Consider the following 18188-nt stretch of genomic DNA (forward strand, 5'->3'; position numbering starts at 1 on the left):
CCAAAATAACATTTGATTTCAAAAAATTAGTCAATGATTCCACTCTGGAAACTTTCCTAGCAACTAACAACATACAAGATCAGTTTACCAACAATAATGGAACAAAGATGCAATTCCCAGTTTACATACAGTTCTTTCTAGGCCTTTGAGAACTAGTGGATCACACTCAATTATTCCGTATCTTCTCCCAGGTTGCCTGTTAAAAGAAAATTGCCAAAATAACATCTCAAAGGATTGGAAAAAGATGAAAGCAATCCTATCAATCCAAAAAAAAAACACACAATTGAGTCCTCACCTTGCCTCTTTCGGAACAATTCTCAACGAGTGCACAAACGCAGGTCGAATTTCAGGCGGACCATCAGCTAACTGATTAGCAGGAAGTTGTATGTGCGCTGTTTGCATCAACAATTCAATCAGACGGCTACCAACCTGCAAAGTACAAGGATGGATGTCAACTGTATATATCCCAATACAATTAAGGAATTAATAACCTGTTTCCTAGTGATTTCTACAGTTCACTCAAACCTTAGCCTTTGCATCCTGGCCCCAGGGTCTTGAATCATCATGTCCTTTCACTATCTGCCTCACTACTTTCAGCTTTTGTTTCTTCATCAAGTTAGTAACTTTCTTTCTTAGTTTATCTTGTTCTTGGGTTACAGTTTCAGATTCACCTTCTTCAGGTCTCTTATCCTTATCTGCCTTTCTCTTTTTTGTTCTCTCCAAAAACTTGTGTATCCTAACCTGATCAGTTGAAGAAATAGTCAGCCAGTATGCACACACATGCACACAGAATTCACTCTTCAAATTGAGAATATTATGCCAAAAGACAGTGTTTCTTAGTGCTTCTTGTGGATGAATCAGAAAGAATTGCCAGGGTACTTCCCCATAAATTGTCCACCCATGCAAGCAAATCACCTAATAAGTCAGCAAGCTATTTAACCGAGATGAGATTGACTGAAATTATAAATGCATCTGTTTTGTGCCAACATGGGTTTTTTTGTTTTTTTGTTTCTTTTTTTTGGGGGTGTGGGGGGAAGTCTTGGTATCATCATCAAATGATACTTTCAACATGGCCAAATGCCACAAAGAATCACAACACAGCATGGATACAATGCACAATATTTAACTCAAAAATGTTGACTTCTCAATAAAGAGAAATGAAACACACAAGTATGAAAAGAGTGGCTGTCAAAAGGCAACCAACCAGCTTTCAATACTAGTTGTTATGTTATGATGCCATTCTCCCAATCAGTATCTTTTTCAAATTTTCTCTACATAAAAAGTCATAACTACAACTGTTGAGAAAGGAACATGATAAGCAAAAAAATTATTAAAAAAGAAAGTTTAAAGAGTATAAAGATATTAATGAGGAGAAAAAAGTACCTCCTAAAACAAAACAAAAAATTGTAGAATTAACAAGGAGACAAGCCAATCTCCTTGTATATCAACCAATGTCACTCTTGAAGATTAATCAAACAGCATGATACTGAAATATAAACTAGACTAGCAATAAATTTTACCAAAAGAACTCCAACCACACATAGATCTTCTTTATAGAAAAAAGTAGAACAATATTCAAGGGAAAAAAATATTACAAATAGCGGAAGACAAGCACCAAAAGAAGATAAAGGCCTTAAAAAATTACAACAATTCTTAAATCAAAGCTCTCATGGAGATGTGCTGATTTTTTTGCCCTTTTTTGAACTTTGTGGTAGAAAGGAATGCAGGGACTTTTAATTGCAAAACAACTACCTCACACTTATTATAGGATTGAGTTGTTCTCTATCTCTTGGGCTCTTTCATTGGGCTTCTTTCCAGGAGTTCTGTTGTCTGATTTTCAGAGGGATTGGAGGGGGGCTTTATGGTAACTGTTTTTATCTTTGTTTCTAGGAGGATGTATTATCATCCACTCTCTAATTTTCTCTATTTTCTTTTAATAAGTTCTTTTTATGTCCAAATAAATAAATAAATAAAAGCTTTTCACTCGTGCCAAATATGAATTAAAGGAACACCTGCAAAAGCACTCACCACTAAAGACCAAAAAAAATATCTTTCCAATATTATATGACAAGGAAAAAAAACTGCCCCTAAAGACCCTTGCATTGCTTTCCAACCAATGCAATACACAATAGCAAGCAGTGCACAATCCCAAAAGATCACATACTCGTTCCTCAGCCCAAAACCAACAAAGAAACAACTCCTCTCCTCCTCAAAGCACCCAATGCTCCTCCCCAATGCTAATAAAAAGTCTATTACACAACCGCCACACAAAAAGAACAATGCAGAAATAGATGAGTAGGAATTTTAGTTCTGTGCTGACAAAACCTCAAATATTAGGACAAAGAGCCTTATCTGAACACCTCCTCTGCAAAGAGCCATTTCTATTTATCCTACCAAGTACCATGACCAAACAAAGGCCTTAAATTTGAAAGGAAATTTAGCTTTCCAGGTAAACTTTTCCAGAGGAGAAAAATGGTCAGTTGATCTGAACAAGATGCACATAAAAAGAACTACAAGAGAAACTAGAAAAGCTAACACAATAGCAAAGCTTCTTGCTGCAGGAGAATAGAATCCAGAAAGAGTGAAGAATAGCACTAAACTTAGCTCTATCAATGAGACGATGGAAGAACAGAACGTCCCAAAAAATAGAACAGCTGTTCCGAAAATACAAGTTACAGGAAAAAAAATGGTAGGGAAATAGTAAGACACTTCTTCTCTTTTCCAACAACACATATATTTACCAATACCTTCAGGGAAACGGCGACAAAAGAACCATTCTGCTACCTTTCTTTTCTTTTCTTTTCTTTTCTTTTGACATACTCTATTGCCAAACAAATAAAACAACACAAAGATAACATTAAAAATAAATCACATTATCAAACAAGTAGCAATAGCCATTCTGGTTATGAATAAATACTGTTATTCTACATGGACAGAGGGTTTTCAAAACCTAGAAATAAAAAGATTCTTAAAACATATAACTACGTACTAACTTGGTAACTTCACCCAAACATCATTAAATTTCAATTTCCAGATTAAAAGGTAAATACTTGAACTGCGACGTTAACTGCATATATCACAAATTCCATGAACATCAAACATGTTCCTTAGGACAGGAAACTTCAATAAATCCAAGCAAGAGTTCCCCCACAAACTTTTTGCTCAACAAAATGTTAAGAAAGCTGGAAAAAATCTTTAATAGGATAAAAATTTTTCAACTTCAGGTGCAATTTCATCCCTCGTAACCCCACCCCAAAAAAAAAAAATCAATGACAATCAACACAGACAACAAACAGATAAAAAAAAAATTACACCAACTCTCTTTCCCATAAATTCCATTTGAATCTACATAAGTCTGAGGACAGGAACGTATTGAAAATTACTTGAAAACAATTTAAATGATTTTTCCTACACATTTGTTCAATTTTTTTTGTTTCCTATTCTCTTGTAGTTTAGAAGATCTGAACATAGGCATAACATTGGGTTTCCTTGCCTTTTAGTTCAGGAGTGGAGCACAAAAACCCAACACGCCCAACCTAAAAAAATTTTGCACAGAAATTCTCTTTTCTATGGACTCCATTTGAATTTTCAGAAGTATGGGGAAAGGAACATGAAGACAATTTACTTGAAAATAAATTTTTCCGACACATTTTTTTTAATCTTTCTCTTTTCCCTTTTTTCATAGTTACTAAAATATCTAAACACAGGAATAATGTTGGATTTTCATTGCCTTAAAGTTAAAGAGCAGAGCACAACAAGGGCATCAAATCTGGAGCATACAGTAATCATAATTCTATAAGGAATATGGTGCAACAAACTTTAAGTGAACGACAATATCCTTTCCATAGATGAACCCTCTATAATTTCCAATGATTGCAAACTCACATTCATTGGGAATCTGGATAGGGCAGCTAAATTATGCACTGCATAGCAGCTGAAATCCAAGGGACATAACTTTATCACTATTTTGATTTTAGAGAAATAAAGAAACAAAAAAGTATTCAAAAAGCAGCAAAGGTTCTGCAGGCACTATCAGTAAGAAAGTCATTAATTTGCAGCCCCTCAGTGCTCTAGTCTAGCTACGCGTAAAAGGGTTTCTCCCTTCACATTTCCATAGTGTTTCAACCTCTATTACTTGGAATTATGTCTTGTTTGCACAACCAATTATTTAGAGTTTCATTCAATACATGTCTTGTAAATTTTCTTTCTTGTTATAATCAAGTGCATACTTCACGCCCAATGAAAATATTACCATAATTTGAACGTATTATTGTCTACGGAACAAAAAGAAAAAAAATTTCTTGTCTGTGAACAAAACAACATATGGAAGAATTTCTATTACCCTAATAAAATCACGTATAACTAGTAGATGAATATGGGCTCAATGGCAGTCCCTAAAATTTTATTATTTCTCCAATAGTTATTCTATTTCTCCTATGATCATTCTCCCTTCCAATAAAACAATCAGTAGTGACTAAAGTAAGAAAATCGCATCATAATTAATTTCCCTGGGATAAACAAAAATTAAATTTTCTTTTCTTTTTTCTGCCAGTGCCAGTAAACAAAGACCAATTTTCTTACACCATTTAATGCCTTAGTTTTTCTAAAGAAATCACTTCAAAATTTTTCTAGTATGAGGAACCAAATCCATTCTTTTAATTAGTAGACTATGTACAGCACTGAAAATATGCTCCCAAACCCTAATTGCCATTCTAAGTATTGTTTTTTGTCGATGGCATCTTGTCAGACGCTAGTGAAATCCCAGCAGCATAAACATAATCACTACATAATCAACAAGAACCTCCAATCTGGTTTTTTTCCTCAGTTTCCACTATATCTCCGCCTCCTCATTCTTCACCTTCCGCCTCCTCGACCTTCCTCTGTTCGCTGTCCTTATGATATCCTGACTTTAATTGCGAAAATCACTAAAATGCTAACAAAAAATCTAACAAATTTGTTATTCTGACCATTATATTGTCCAGCCAACAGTCTCAAAACTGTTTTCAGATATTTTGGTCACTGACAATAAAGATTTTTGCAGAGGCTATATAGAGAGTGGATTTAGAAATTTGGATATTACTTGTGTCAATGTTCTAGACAATCATAGGTGATTGGTTATGAAACCATGGAAATGATCCCTAAATGACAAAGATAGAACTAGAGAGAAAAAAAAAAAGTCATTTCTTTTATGAGATGTCCATGCAATGATGAAAACCATGTAGGGAAATTTGATATAGCTGTTAAGATTTGATTAAAAATTAATGACCTCACTTGAAAATAGGTCTGCCCCTCTATTTATAATACAAATTTATATTCATTCTAATGACAATAATACCCTTCCTAACTCGCACTAATTTACATACGAACACAATAATAATACTAAAAGACATATATAACCTCTAACACTCCCCCTCAAGCTGGAGCATAAATGTCATAAGCTCCTAGCCAGTTACAAATGAATCTAACACGAGCACCCCCCAACGCTTTGGTAAACAAATCAGCAAGCTGCATGCCTGACTTCACATAAGCAGTTGTAATGAGCATTTGCACAAGTTTCTCCCAAACAAAGTGGCAATCAACTTCAATGTGCTTTGTCTGCTCATGAAAGACCGGATTGGAGGCAATATGAAGAGCAGCTTGATTATCACACATCAACTTCATAGGCCAAGAATGCGAAAAACCCAATTCTTCCAACATGTTCTTTAATCAAACAAGTTCACAAGTAGTGCAAGTCATAGCTCTATATTCTGATTCAGCACTTGATGCTGCCACCATAGTTTGTTTCTTACTTTTCCTAGAAACCAAATTACCACCAACCAAGATACAGTACCCGGTGGTGGATCTCAGATCGAAAGGCGATACATCTATATATCCATGGATATAAATGTGACCCTGATGACGATATCATAGTAGTCAAAAGCATGCCTGAGGCACACTTAGGTGTGAGGCACATAGGGGCAACAAGGCGAGCGCCTCATCATTGGTGAGGCAAGGCGACCTTTAAGAGGCGCAGGGGGCACACTGATGCGCCAGGCTCCGCGAGTAATGCTTTGAAATTGTTGAAGCTATTAGCCTAATAATAAATAAATAGCCAAAACGAGCCCTAGCCCTCGTTCGACTCGAACCAAGTAACCAACAAGATTCATCTACAACTCTTCGAGCCAGCACGAAACCAGCTAGAACCCTTCTTCTTCGACCCTTTGAAGCAACACAACACCAATAGGAGCCCTTCACCAGCTCGTCTTCGAGCCTTCGAACCAGCAGGAGCTTCATGAGTTCGTCTTCGAGCCTTCAAACCAGTAGGAGCCCTTCACGAGCTCATCTTCAAGCCTTCAAACCGGCAGGAGCTTCATGAGTTCGCCTTTAAGCCTTCATGAGTTATCAGTTCATCTGCTTCGAAGTTCAAACAATTCGTCTTCTTCTTCTTCAGTTCTTCTTATGCTTCTTCTTCTTTTTCAATTCTTCATCAGTTCTTCTGCTGCCTGCTGCATGCTGCTATTACATGTAATTAATTATGTAGTTTAATGCAAGTTTATAACGAATATATAACATTTTTTCTTTTACTGAATTTAGCTACTGTTTGGTAATTTGTTTAGAAATGCAGTATACAAACTATATATTTTTCTGAAGTATATTATACATTGCTTTTGCATTTAGGATACTAGATCTTAAATCTTAAATGGATTCTGGAAGTGGAAACTCTGCCTCTACAAAGAAAGATCGTGCATGGAAGTATGCACATTTGGATGATTAAAAAAATGGAAATAATTTGACTTGCAATTTTGCGGCAAAGTCACAAGGGGAGGAATATTTCAGGCAAAACAACATATTGTCGAAGGATTTCGAAATGTAAAAGAATGCTCTAAGTGCCCTGCTCATGTACGTGAGGAGATTAGGGAGTATATGTTGAAGAAAGATATAGAGAAGGAGGAAAATGAGTTATTGCCTGACTTTGATGACATAGATCGTTATGGTGAAGACGAAGAGGATGAAGTTCAGGAAATTGACTCTCATGGCAAGAGAGTGCTTAGTAGTGGAAGTGGAAGTCAAAGTCAAAGTTCATACCAATCCACCTTGAAGAAACCAAAACAGAAGGGGCTTATAGACTTGTTTTTTACTCCTGATCCAAAGAAAGCGGTTCAAGCTAGGAAAGAAGGGAAGATGAAGCAAACATCAATAAATGAGGCGTGCAAGAAAGAAAGGCAATAGCAGATTTTGCTAGGTGGACGTATGATGCTGGAATACCATTTAATGTTGTATGTTTGGACAGCTTTGCTGTGACACTTCAATCGATTGGCCAATATGGTCCTGGAATAAAACCACTTAACTATCATGAAGTGAGAGTTCCTTTCCTAAAACAAGAAATTAGTCGAATGAAAGAGTTTAAGAAGGTCCATAAGGAGGAGTGGGCAAAATATGGATGCTCGATTATGTTTGATGATTGGAGAATTCGATTGCTAATAAGGACATAATAAACTTCTTAGTCAACTCTGCAAGGGGATCAATGTTCATCAAGTCTATTGATGCTTCTAATATTGTCAAGAATGCAAATAGAATGTACAAATTACTTGATGAGATGGTGGAGGAAATTGGAGAATCAAATGTGCTTCAAGTAGTAACTGATAATGCTTCAAACTATATTGCAGCACGTAACAACTTATTTCTAGAACTACATTATATAGTGTATACATTGTTTATTTTAATATTTTAAGGGCTTCACTCCTTGATTTTTCGATAGGAAGATTGTTGGAAGCAAAGAGGCCACATTTACATTGGACACTATGTGCTGCCCATTGCCTCGATTTAATATTGGAGGATATTGGGAAGATGCCTTCAATTCATATAACTTTGAAAAGGGCAATATTTTTGAATGGTTATATTTATAACCATGTTGTTGTGATAAACTTGATGAGACAGTTCACTGGAGGAAAGGAGTTACTAAGGCCTGCAATTACGAGATTTGTAACTGCCTTCATCACTCTTCATTCAATCCACCTTCAAAAGAACAACTTGAGGAAGATGTTTCTTCTAAAGATTTGAATACTACTAAAAGGGCAAAGGAGGCAGCTGGCAAAAGAGCAGCTAGCATTGTTTTGATGCCTACCTTTTGGAATACCATTGTCTATGTTCTTAAGTTAACAGAACCACTTGTCCGTGTACTCCGTTTGGTTGATGGGGAAAAGAAACCTACAATGGGATACATTCATGAAGCAATGAATAGGGCTAAGGAAACCATAGCTAAGGCTTTCGGTGAGAGAGAGGTTAAATTCAAGGAGGCATTTGAAATTATTGATGCGAGGTGTGGATGTCAACTCCATCAACCTTTGCATGCAGCTGCACACTACTTGAACCCAGAATTTTTCTATTCAAACCCCCACATTTCGCAAGATGAAGAAATCATGGCGGGTTTGTACAAATGTATTGCAAGGTTAGTGTCAACCCTTGAAATGCAAGATAAAGTTTTACATGAGTTGGAAAATTACACTAGCGCTAGTGGCCTCTTTGGAATTGATTTGGCAATGAGACAAAGGAAGATAAGAGCACCGGTGTAAAGTGGCATTTTTACTACCTCTTTCTATCTAAATTTATTTTTTATATTTAGCTAGTAGGTATTCATTTAAAATTTATTTTATAACAATGCAATGGTGGATGTCATTTGGATCATCGGCTCCAAACTTGCAAAAGTTTGCTGTGAAAATCCTTAGCCTCAAGTGTAGTGCTACCAGATGCGAAAGAACTTGGAGCATATTCCAACATGTAAGTCATTAGTATATTGTGGATTAAAAAACATGAACTACCAGTTTACTGCTTTTTAGAATCATTATTTACTATATTACTTTAAACTTTTTGCAACTTCATAGCAAAAGGAGAAATAGGCTATCCCAGCAACGCTTGAATGATTTGGTACTTGTGAAATATAATCGAACTTTAAGGCATCGATACAACAAGCATGACACCATTGATCCCATCCTGTGTCATTGATCCCATCCTTCTAAAAGACATTGAAGATAGTAATGAGTGGTTGATTGGTAGGATGGATGGCGACTCTGATGAGGATGGTGAACTTATGTTTGAAGATGATCTTTTGACTTGGGGTTCTGTTGCTGGAGCTGCTAGAATAAATAACCCCCCGCATCACACTAGATGAAGAATAAGTGCAAGTATGTCATCATCTTTTAGAGGAAGAGCTTCATCTAGCAGTGCTAGGGGCCAAACCACAATGTTTGAACTTGTAGTTGATGATGAGATCCAAGTGAATAGTGCAGAGGAGAAAGAAAAGCAAAAATATGTTGGAGAAGAAAATTCTGATGATGAAGAGGAAGATGATGATATCTTGGCAGACTTAGTTGATGATGAGTGATGAGTGATGAGTGATGATTTGGGAAGATTTTTAGATTTTAGACTTTGAAATCTTTTATTGTACTCTTTTCTTTTGATGTTGAACTATGTTGATGCTTTTGGCCTTCGGCCTACCAATTTCATTAAATTTCCAACTTTGGTATTGAATATTTTGGCATTTTAAATTCTAATATTACTAGATGTATTCATATATCAATTACCCCAAATAGGCATTTTACACCATTTTAATAATTGTGCGCCTTCCTTCGTGAGGTGCGCACCATCTCCTCGCGCTTCGGCTTCAAATACCCTTTGCGCCTCGGTGAGTCGGTGCACATTGTGCCTTTGACTACTATACACGATATAAAAGACCTCTCCCAAGTGCACCTTTGAGATATCTCAAGATGCGAATTACTGCGTCCCAATGACTTGTCCTCGGAGAATCTAGAAATTGACTCACAACACTTGTTGCAAAAGATATATCCGACCGAGTAACTATGAAATAATTCAACTTTCCAACAAGCCTCCAGTATTGTCCAGGATTAGGTAGCAAGTCACCCATATCCAGCATTAACTGGCTATTAGGATCCATGGGTGTATCAACCTGCTTAGATACCAACAAACCAATTTCATCTAATAGATCAAGAACATACTTCCTTTGTGACACAACAGTTTCGATACAAGATCTCGATACTTCTATACCCAAGAACTCCCGAATCTTGGGTCTGAAACTTAGTCTGTAGAAAAAGTTTGAGATTCTAAATACCTTTGTCATCATCATCTGTAATAATAATATCATCCACATAAACAACAAGAAGGATCCTACCCGATGAAGTATGACGATAAAACACGAAATGATCCACTGCACACTGTCGAAGACCAAACTCAAGTACTACAGCACTAAAACCACCCAACCATGCTCTAGCAGACTGTTTTAAATCATATAAAGCCTTCTTAAGCCAACACACTAAGCCTGACTCCCCCTAAGCAACAAAACCAGGTGGTTGCTCCATATAAACCTCCTCCTCAAGGTCACCATGCAAGAAGGCATTTTTTACATCTAACTGATACAAAGGCCAGTGACAAGTAGTAGCCAAGGAGATGAATGGATGTATTGATGTAAGTTTCGCAACCGAAGAAAAGGATCAGAATAATTCGGACCATACACCTGTGCATATCCCTTAGCAATAAGACATGCCTTTAGACGAGCCACAGAACCATCAGGGTTGACTTTCATAATGTAAACCCAGCAACAACCAACCACAGACCTGTCAGGAGGAAGAGCTACCAAGTCCTAAGTACCATTGTCATGTAAAGCATTCATCTCTTCAACCATAGCATCCCTCCACCCTGAATGGGCTAAGACTTACGAAAAAAATTTAGGAAGGTAGTAGATGGCAAAGCAGTGACAGAAGGGTGATAAGGAGTCATAAGAAACATAGTTGGAAATGGGGAGAAAGAGCTACCAAGTCCTAAGTACCATTGTCATGTAAAGCATTCATCTCTTCAACCATAGCATCCCTCCACCCTGAATGGGCTAAGACTTACAAAACAAATTTAGGAAGGGTAGTAGATGGCAGAGCAGTGACAAAACAAAAACAGGAGGGTGATAAGGAGTCATAAGAAACATAGTTGGAAATGGGGTGTTGAGTACATGTGCGCTTACCTTTCCGAACAGCAATATGAGGATCAACATCATGGGAAGTATGATCATCAAACGAGGAAACCAAAGGCGGGGTAGAAGATGCTAGAGGGGTCTCTCTTCCTTGGTGCCTCCGTCATAAATACACCTACAAATTAGGATGATCAAGGTGATGAGAAGGGCTCAAACTACATGGAGACTCAGATGGTTGGTTGGGCAAGGGCGGCAACATAGAATTTGGAAGATTAGGCAAAGGAAGAGACTCATTGAGCTCAGAAGCGCTTAGTGACTAGGTGTAGTAAGGTGTAGACTCAAAGAAGATAACATTGGCAGAAACAAAGAAGTGATGCAACACAGAACTATAACAACGATATCCCTTTTGAGTATACAAGTAGCCCAAAAAGACACATTTTATAGCACGAGGATTCAACTTATCCACCCCAAGAGCTAGTTGATGAACAAAAGACACACCCAAATATACGAGGAGGAAGAGAAAATAAAGGTGAATTAGGAAAGAGAATGGAGTATGGAATTTTACCACTAAGAATAGGGGATGGCATTCAGTTGATCAAATAACAAGCAGTTTGTACAACATCACTCCAAAACACTTTAGATACATGCATTTGACAAAGTAAAGTGTGATTGATTTCAAGAAGATGTCTATTTTTCTGCTCTGCAACCCCATTTTGTTGAGGAGTGTGGGCACAAGATAATTGATGAATAATACCAAACTGATTCATATAAGTAGTGAATTGCGCACTGAAAAACTCTTTACCATTATCACTTCGCATTATCGCTTCGAAATATTCCAACTAGCAAACCAAATTGAGCCTTTATTTCAAAACGAAAGGCACAAAAGACATGAAATAATTCATAACGATCTTTTATTAAATATAACCAAGTCATTCTTGAATAATCATCCACAAAGGTTACAAAGTACTGGAAACCCAACTTGGATACGACCCTACTAGGACCACATACATCTAAATGAACTAACATAAATGGGCTTGCAGCCCGTTTATTGACCCAGGAAGCAAAAGAAACACGATGGTGCTTTCCCAACTGACAAGACTAACAATCAAAACTAGACACAGAATTCAAACTAGGAACAAGAAATTTTAACTTTTCCAATGAAGGATGACCCAAGCGATAATGAATTTGGAAAGGTGTGGCAGCAATAGTGCAGGTGATAGAAAGAGATAGTGGCTCAAAGTGATAGAGTCCACCAACTTCACACCCTCCGCCAATCGTCTTCCTCGTCTTCAAATCCCAAATAACCACATAATCAGGGAAGAATGTCACTAAAAATTTATGGATTTAGTAATTTTGCTAACAGACATACGATTTTAGGAAATTTGGGAATATATAAAACCGAAGGAAGAGAAATAGAAGAAGTGGGATTTACAGTCCCAATTCCCTTGACTATAGTAGCGGATCCATCACCAAGAGTAACACAAGGTGAATTTGCAGGATATTTAATAGTGGAGAAAAAGCTAGGTATACCTGTGCTATAACCAGTGGCAACGGAGTCTATAACTCAAGGATAAGGAGGAGAAGCACTAGATGACAAGCATAATGTGTGCTTACATGATTGGGCAAGAGATGCAATGGGAAGAGAAGCTTATTGTGACGCTTGATACTACTGGAACTTGGAATACTCTTCCTCTGACATAGAGACAGCACATTGGCCCCCACTCGACCCCAAAGGTGAGGAGTCGGTGGTGGCTGCATTGGCTGCCCCCAAAGGTGTGAATTCAATGGTGGCTGCATTGGCAACACATGAAGGTCTGTCGTGAAGATCCCAACACTGCTTGATACTATGATTATTCCGTCCTCGATGAGTGCACTTGCAAGGAGTACCTCTACCCCGTCCATCTCTACCACTACGACTACTCGAACCACCACGATACTTTTTGTAGTTGTTTGGTAGAGAACTAAAATCACTCTGTGTAGCAAAGGTTATCCTCTTAGAGTCAAATGCAAGAACAGGAAAATTCATGCTAAAGAAAGCATGAAATACATGAGAATAAACATCAGCAAATGATGATAGCTTGGCACTACTGAGAATCTGGGACTGAACTGCCTCAAACTCAAGTCTCAAGCCTGCTAGAACACGAAGGATTGTCACCCGCTCCCTCTGCTTTTGCATCTCACGAACGTCGGCAATTATAGGTTGCACACGTTAAGCTCCTCATGAATACGCTTCATCTCTCCAAAATAATCTTCAATGCTCCTATATCCTCGTTGTAACTGAAAGTACTACTGGGATAAAATCATACATACGTGTAATGTTACTAGAGTAAAGAAGTTTGACATAATCCCAAATCTCTTTGACTTTGTACGTATCTTGATGCATATACATCTGTGCAATCCGTGGCTCCATCGAATTCAATAAAAAGAAAACAATCAAGGCATATTCCTGAACACGCATGTCTTTTCTCTTCTCATTAGAAGAATCAAATTGGAGCAAGTGGTCAAATTTCCCTAATCCTGCTAAATAAATCTGAACAGCTTTAGACCAATGAACATAGTTCTTTCCATCCAACTTTTGAGTTGTTATTTGCAGCAGTGATGCAGGAAACAATTTTTTGGGATTCATAGATTCCATCTCAACACTCATAAATCAACAATCACACCAAAAACAAGAAGAACAATCAAAACTAATCAAGACAATCACAAACGATGTGAAGCACCGACACAACGGACGAGATGAACAACTCACCAATGGATATAGTGCTGCCACAGCACTCACAAATCAGCAACCACACCAAAAACAAGAAGAACAAACAATAATCAGAACAATCACAAACCATGTGAAGCACTAACGCAACCACGAACAAGGTGAAAAACTCTCCAATGAATATAGCACTGCCACAGCCTCACAACTGAACATACAAAAGCTGCCATGGCTCCAAAAAAACTTACAAGGCAGCCTTCACAAACTCTAAACAAAAATTAACAGAATATTGCGAGTGCATGGTCGAAAAAGGTTGAATTTTTTAGCAAAAAACTGGCCTAACAACTTGATAATATAGTCTAAAGAAGGAATCGGAGCTTGGCAAAAGAAAAAAGAAAAAAGAAAAAAGCGTCCAAAACTGCTCTCACACTCCAGCGGACAGGGTTGGCCTTGCTAGCATTTGGCTAGCACATGCCCTCTGGCAATGGGGTTTTGTGGGGTGGGTCGTCGGGGGGATCTGATAATGGGTATATGGTTGGTTTTGCGATTTAGTATGAGATGGAGGTGGATTAGGGAAGAACAGCCGCGGGATTGGTTTTAAGATTTGATTAAAAATGAAAGACCTAACTTGAAGATAGGTCTCTCCCTCTATTTATAATACAAATTTAAATACATTCTAATGACAATAATACCCTTACTAACTCTCACTAATTAACATACTAACACACTCAATAATAATAATACTAAAATACATATATATAACTCTAACAATAGCAAAACTAGTTAAATAACTGATTATTCAACTTCTTAAACTCCCATTGGATGGAACTGAATATCACAATTATTCGGATCATTTTCAGCATCAGACAGCCTTCATCCATGGAAAGACTTGCTAAACCCAAGTTCCCTGCATGGTATTTCATTAAATAATTATTTAGGGAAATGCTTCTACATAAAATTCTTCAAATCTCAGCTTCACCATATCTTAGTTTGCTTATGGCTCTCTGACTGCCCAGAGTCCAACTTACTACGACTTTCATCGCCTAAAACTATTTGTTTGGGTTTGCTAAAGGAAAAATGTGAAATATAGCTTTAGACTAAACATCAATTGTGCATAAAGAAATTTTAAAGCTAACTCACCTCCTGCTCAATGGCATCACCAATCAAGCAAGCAGCTTGTACCACCCTGGCTGTGCCATGTTCACCTCCAGTCATCATCAATCCCACCAGTTTATGCATAGTGATAACTGACATCATCTCTGCAGGTAACTGATCAAAATATGGTGCATATGCCGCCCTATGCTTCCCTTGCCGGCACAATTCCTGCTCTGCAATGATGGCATTGCACAGAGGTTCGAACCATCCAAGGAACAACGATTTCATGTACGGCAAATTTGGTGCCAGCTTTTGCTCACACATATCCATAATAAGTTCCCTATACTCCTTTGCTGCCTTTTCCCATGCCTCCGTCTCAATCTTCACCTGTCTTCTCTTAAGTGTCTGATACCGTCTATGCCGCATTCCCTTGGGCGTACTCGGCCGCCTACCTCGTGCTAATTCAACATTCAGTTTCTCTTCTGTGCCACTGCTATTATCTTGCAAAAAATTTCCTTCCTCACTCCTCTCACTCAACAAACTCCCATCTTCACTCACCGTTTTCACCAAACTTTCTTCTTTACTCATCTCTTCCAACAACTCCCGAATTTCATCCACAGCCGACACATTTTCCTCCACATCCGTCGAGGATATTGCCTCCGCAAGACTAACGTATCCTTTAGGACAAGTTAAACCATGAAAACTCGACTGATTCCTGAGAGAGCAAAAACTGAGATTTCCCGCAGATTCATCGCGGTAGGAGAATTCGCCCATTCGCCGAAACCCCATCTCGGAAAAACCATGATTTGAGCAGCAATTGAGTTCGAAATGCCTAACCTTAACATTATCGGAAAAAATCGAATCCTTGGAAAATCCCAGAAAGTTACAAGTACGCGAAGAACAGCGTGAATCGAAAGAGTACCTCGTCGCTCTTGAAGAAGCTTGTCTGGCCATGTTTCTCCACATAACTGTGGAGTTTGATCGTGAGCTTGGTTGAAGATTTGTGGGTTTATCAACTGGAATGTACTGATCGAATTGCCTGCCGAGGGTTGCAGAGAATAAATGGGTTTTGCCAATGGACATCAAATTAATTCAATAAAAAATAATTATGTAATGGGCAGGAACCGGAAAGATTGGGAGCTCAAAGAAAACGGATAAATCGAGACGCAAAAAAGCAATTGGTACAATAAAGATTAGATTTCGACACAGAGTAGGGAGTCGCCGCCTTAAAGCCTTAAACCCTCCTAAAACCTGTTATCACTCCAGTTTTCACTCTACTCCATCGCATACATCCAAACATTGTTCCGTTTAATTGACAAGGCATTTTTCTGCCAAATTACTAAAAACAATAATGGTTAAATACACCTAGACCCCATTTTCAAATTTATATTCAATCAACCTAAGATTATGTTAGTGAAATTCATTTCATATGCATATGATTTTATATTACATTCTCGTAATACAAGCATTTACATGAAGTTAAAAAATATTGTATAAAGTTATGATATACCTCCGCCCAAAACCCAAACCCCCCTCCCACCCTTAAATAAAAGGAAAGACTCAAGACGGTCGAACCAATAGACCTTGTTATAAGGAGGCCAAGTGATAAATCACCAGGCTAAATGCCCAAGTTCTTCAAAAAAAATTGTGTCATGATTTTCAATTAATTTGATATAATATCCCTTTGTGTGGAATTTAAGTAATTATTGTATAATTCTTAAAAACCTCAATACCTTTTAGAACAAAATTAGAGTTGTGCCTTCATTAATCCAACTTTTGGCTCGCTAGGGAAAAGAAATTGAGGTTCAATTCCTCAAAAGAAGGTTTGGGATTGGGATTGGAATGGAGGTTGGTGTACAATTTATGGCTACCGCAATGGAGGCACTTATAGATAATTATGTATGAAAAAAATTTAATAAATATTAAATGCAAATGTTAAAAAACTATAAATTAATAATATGTTTAAGAGACCTAATCTCAAGTGTGTTATGTATAAAGTTTCTAAATTAAGGTGAACAATACAAAACTAGAGATTTGCAATAAATTGGACAAATCTAACCTCGCGTGAGTTTGTTGATATTTTTATTTTGATGATTTCTTAAATTCTCTTACTCTATGTTTAAACCTTAAATTTGAATTTGTATGGATTTGAATATAATGCAATATAACTATTGTATTGAATTTCAAAGTCAAATATAAGGCATGAAATTTATGCTCTTAAAAACTACCTTTAAAATTTGTCCTATACCATTGTGCAATGTTTTAATTACTTAGAAATTGATGCATACTTTATATCCTTAATAATGGAACTATATGTTGTCATTTGTTTTTATGGCGGACTTTATGTCATAATGTATCACATATCTAGTCACTTTAGTTGTAATACATTATGCCTTTATCTAATAGATGCTAGGCATTAATTTTTTATAATTTTGGCAGCTTTAGAAAATTAATTTGCATTGGCATTGATGAGTTGTTTCAACCATACACTTCTAATTATGTTGATAGAATGTTGGTTTGCTTTATTTTTCAAACTCTCGTGTATGCTTGGTTGCATTATGAAGATTGTGAGGAACTTCCACAATGTAATATAATCATCAATATTAATATCACAATCAATACATAGCATAAATGCATGGAATTATTATTAAGATAAGTGACGCATACACTTTTACCATCAAATTCATTAGAGTGATTCCTTGTTGAATCGTTGTTCTTGAGCATGTATGTGGAGAGCAAACTACCCCTTTCTCTTTCTTTAGTTATGACTTTATGGAGAACTATAATAGCATTAGGGTGAGGGTGGAGACTTTTCCATCTATTTATATTGAGTTACAAGTGAAATGCTATCATCATAGGCTGCCTACCCATAAAGCTCACAAAAGCCAACACTAACATAATCTCAATAATGCATGAGACCCAAAATTAAATATAGTGATCATTTGCCATTATGGCCTTTAATTTTAGTAATTCAAAAAATTTCTACCTTTCAACGTAATATGGGCTTTATAAAGAAATAGACTATGTTGGTCCACAAAATCTTAACATTCTCTTTCCTGAACCACATCGGTAAAGTTTTAACAAAATTGCTTCCCTATATTAAATTGTACAACATGCTGCCAAAACAAATAAATGTTGAATGTAAGCAAGTATCATGTAGACTTATAAGTTTGAAATAAAATCATGTATATCCAACATGCAAAAGTAGTCAAATTTGAGAGGGATATTAAAACCATACACATCAAAGTACACACAATCCTGTAACCGTAATACACATAGAATCCATATACAAGCACTCAATAGCTATACACTCAATGCGAGTCTACAACCCACAAATCTCCTTTTTAATAAACAAGTGTCGCGACGTCCCGAACCCATAAAAAACACTCGGCACGGGTGCGACTACGAACTGAGAATTATAGGGTGAGTTTTGAA

General features: G+C 37.1%; 1 protein-coding gene across 2 annotated transcripts in view; it reads right to left on the minus strand.

Annotated features, from left to right (window-relative positions):
• LOC131167225 (DNA-directed RNA polymerase 2B, chloroplastic/mitochondrial-like) overlaps positions 1-16053 on the minus strand; it is a 73496-nt gene extending 57443 nt beyond the window's left edge. Inside the window, exons 1-4 of one of the 2 annotated variants that reach the window (XR_009140085.1) lie at positions 14799-16018; positions 526-741; positions 296-429; positions 130-196 (exon numbers count right to left, since the gene is read on the minus strand). Coding sequence is in view for 1 of the 2 variants with exons in the window: in XM_058125967.1 (XP_057981950.1) it covers positions 130-196; positions 296-429; positions 526-741; positions 14799-15836 (1455 nt within the window). In the remaining variant the exon portion in view is untranslated. Of the gene's footprint in view, positions 1-129; positions 197-295; positions 430-525; positions 742-14798 lie in introns of both variants that reach the window. The other variant, XM_058125967.1, reaches the window with a different exon arrangement.
• Between the last annotated feature and the right edge of the window lie 2135 nt (positions 16054-18188).

Source organism: Malania oleifera, chromosome 1 (assembly GCF_029873635.1).
Source record: "Malania oleifera isolate guangnan ecotype guangnan chromosome 1, ASM2987363v1, whole genome shotgun sequence".
Taxonomy (NCBI): Eukaryota; Viridiplantae; Streptophyta; class Magnoliopsida; order Santalales; family Ximeniaceae; genus Malania; species Malania oleifera.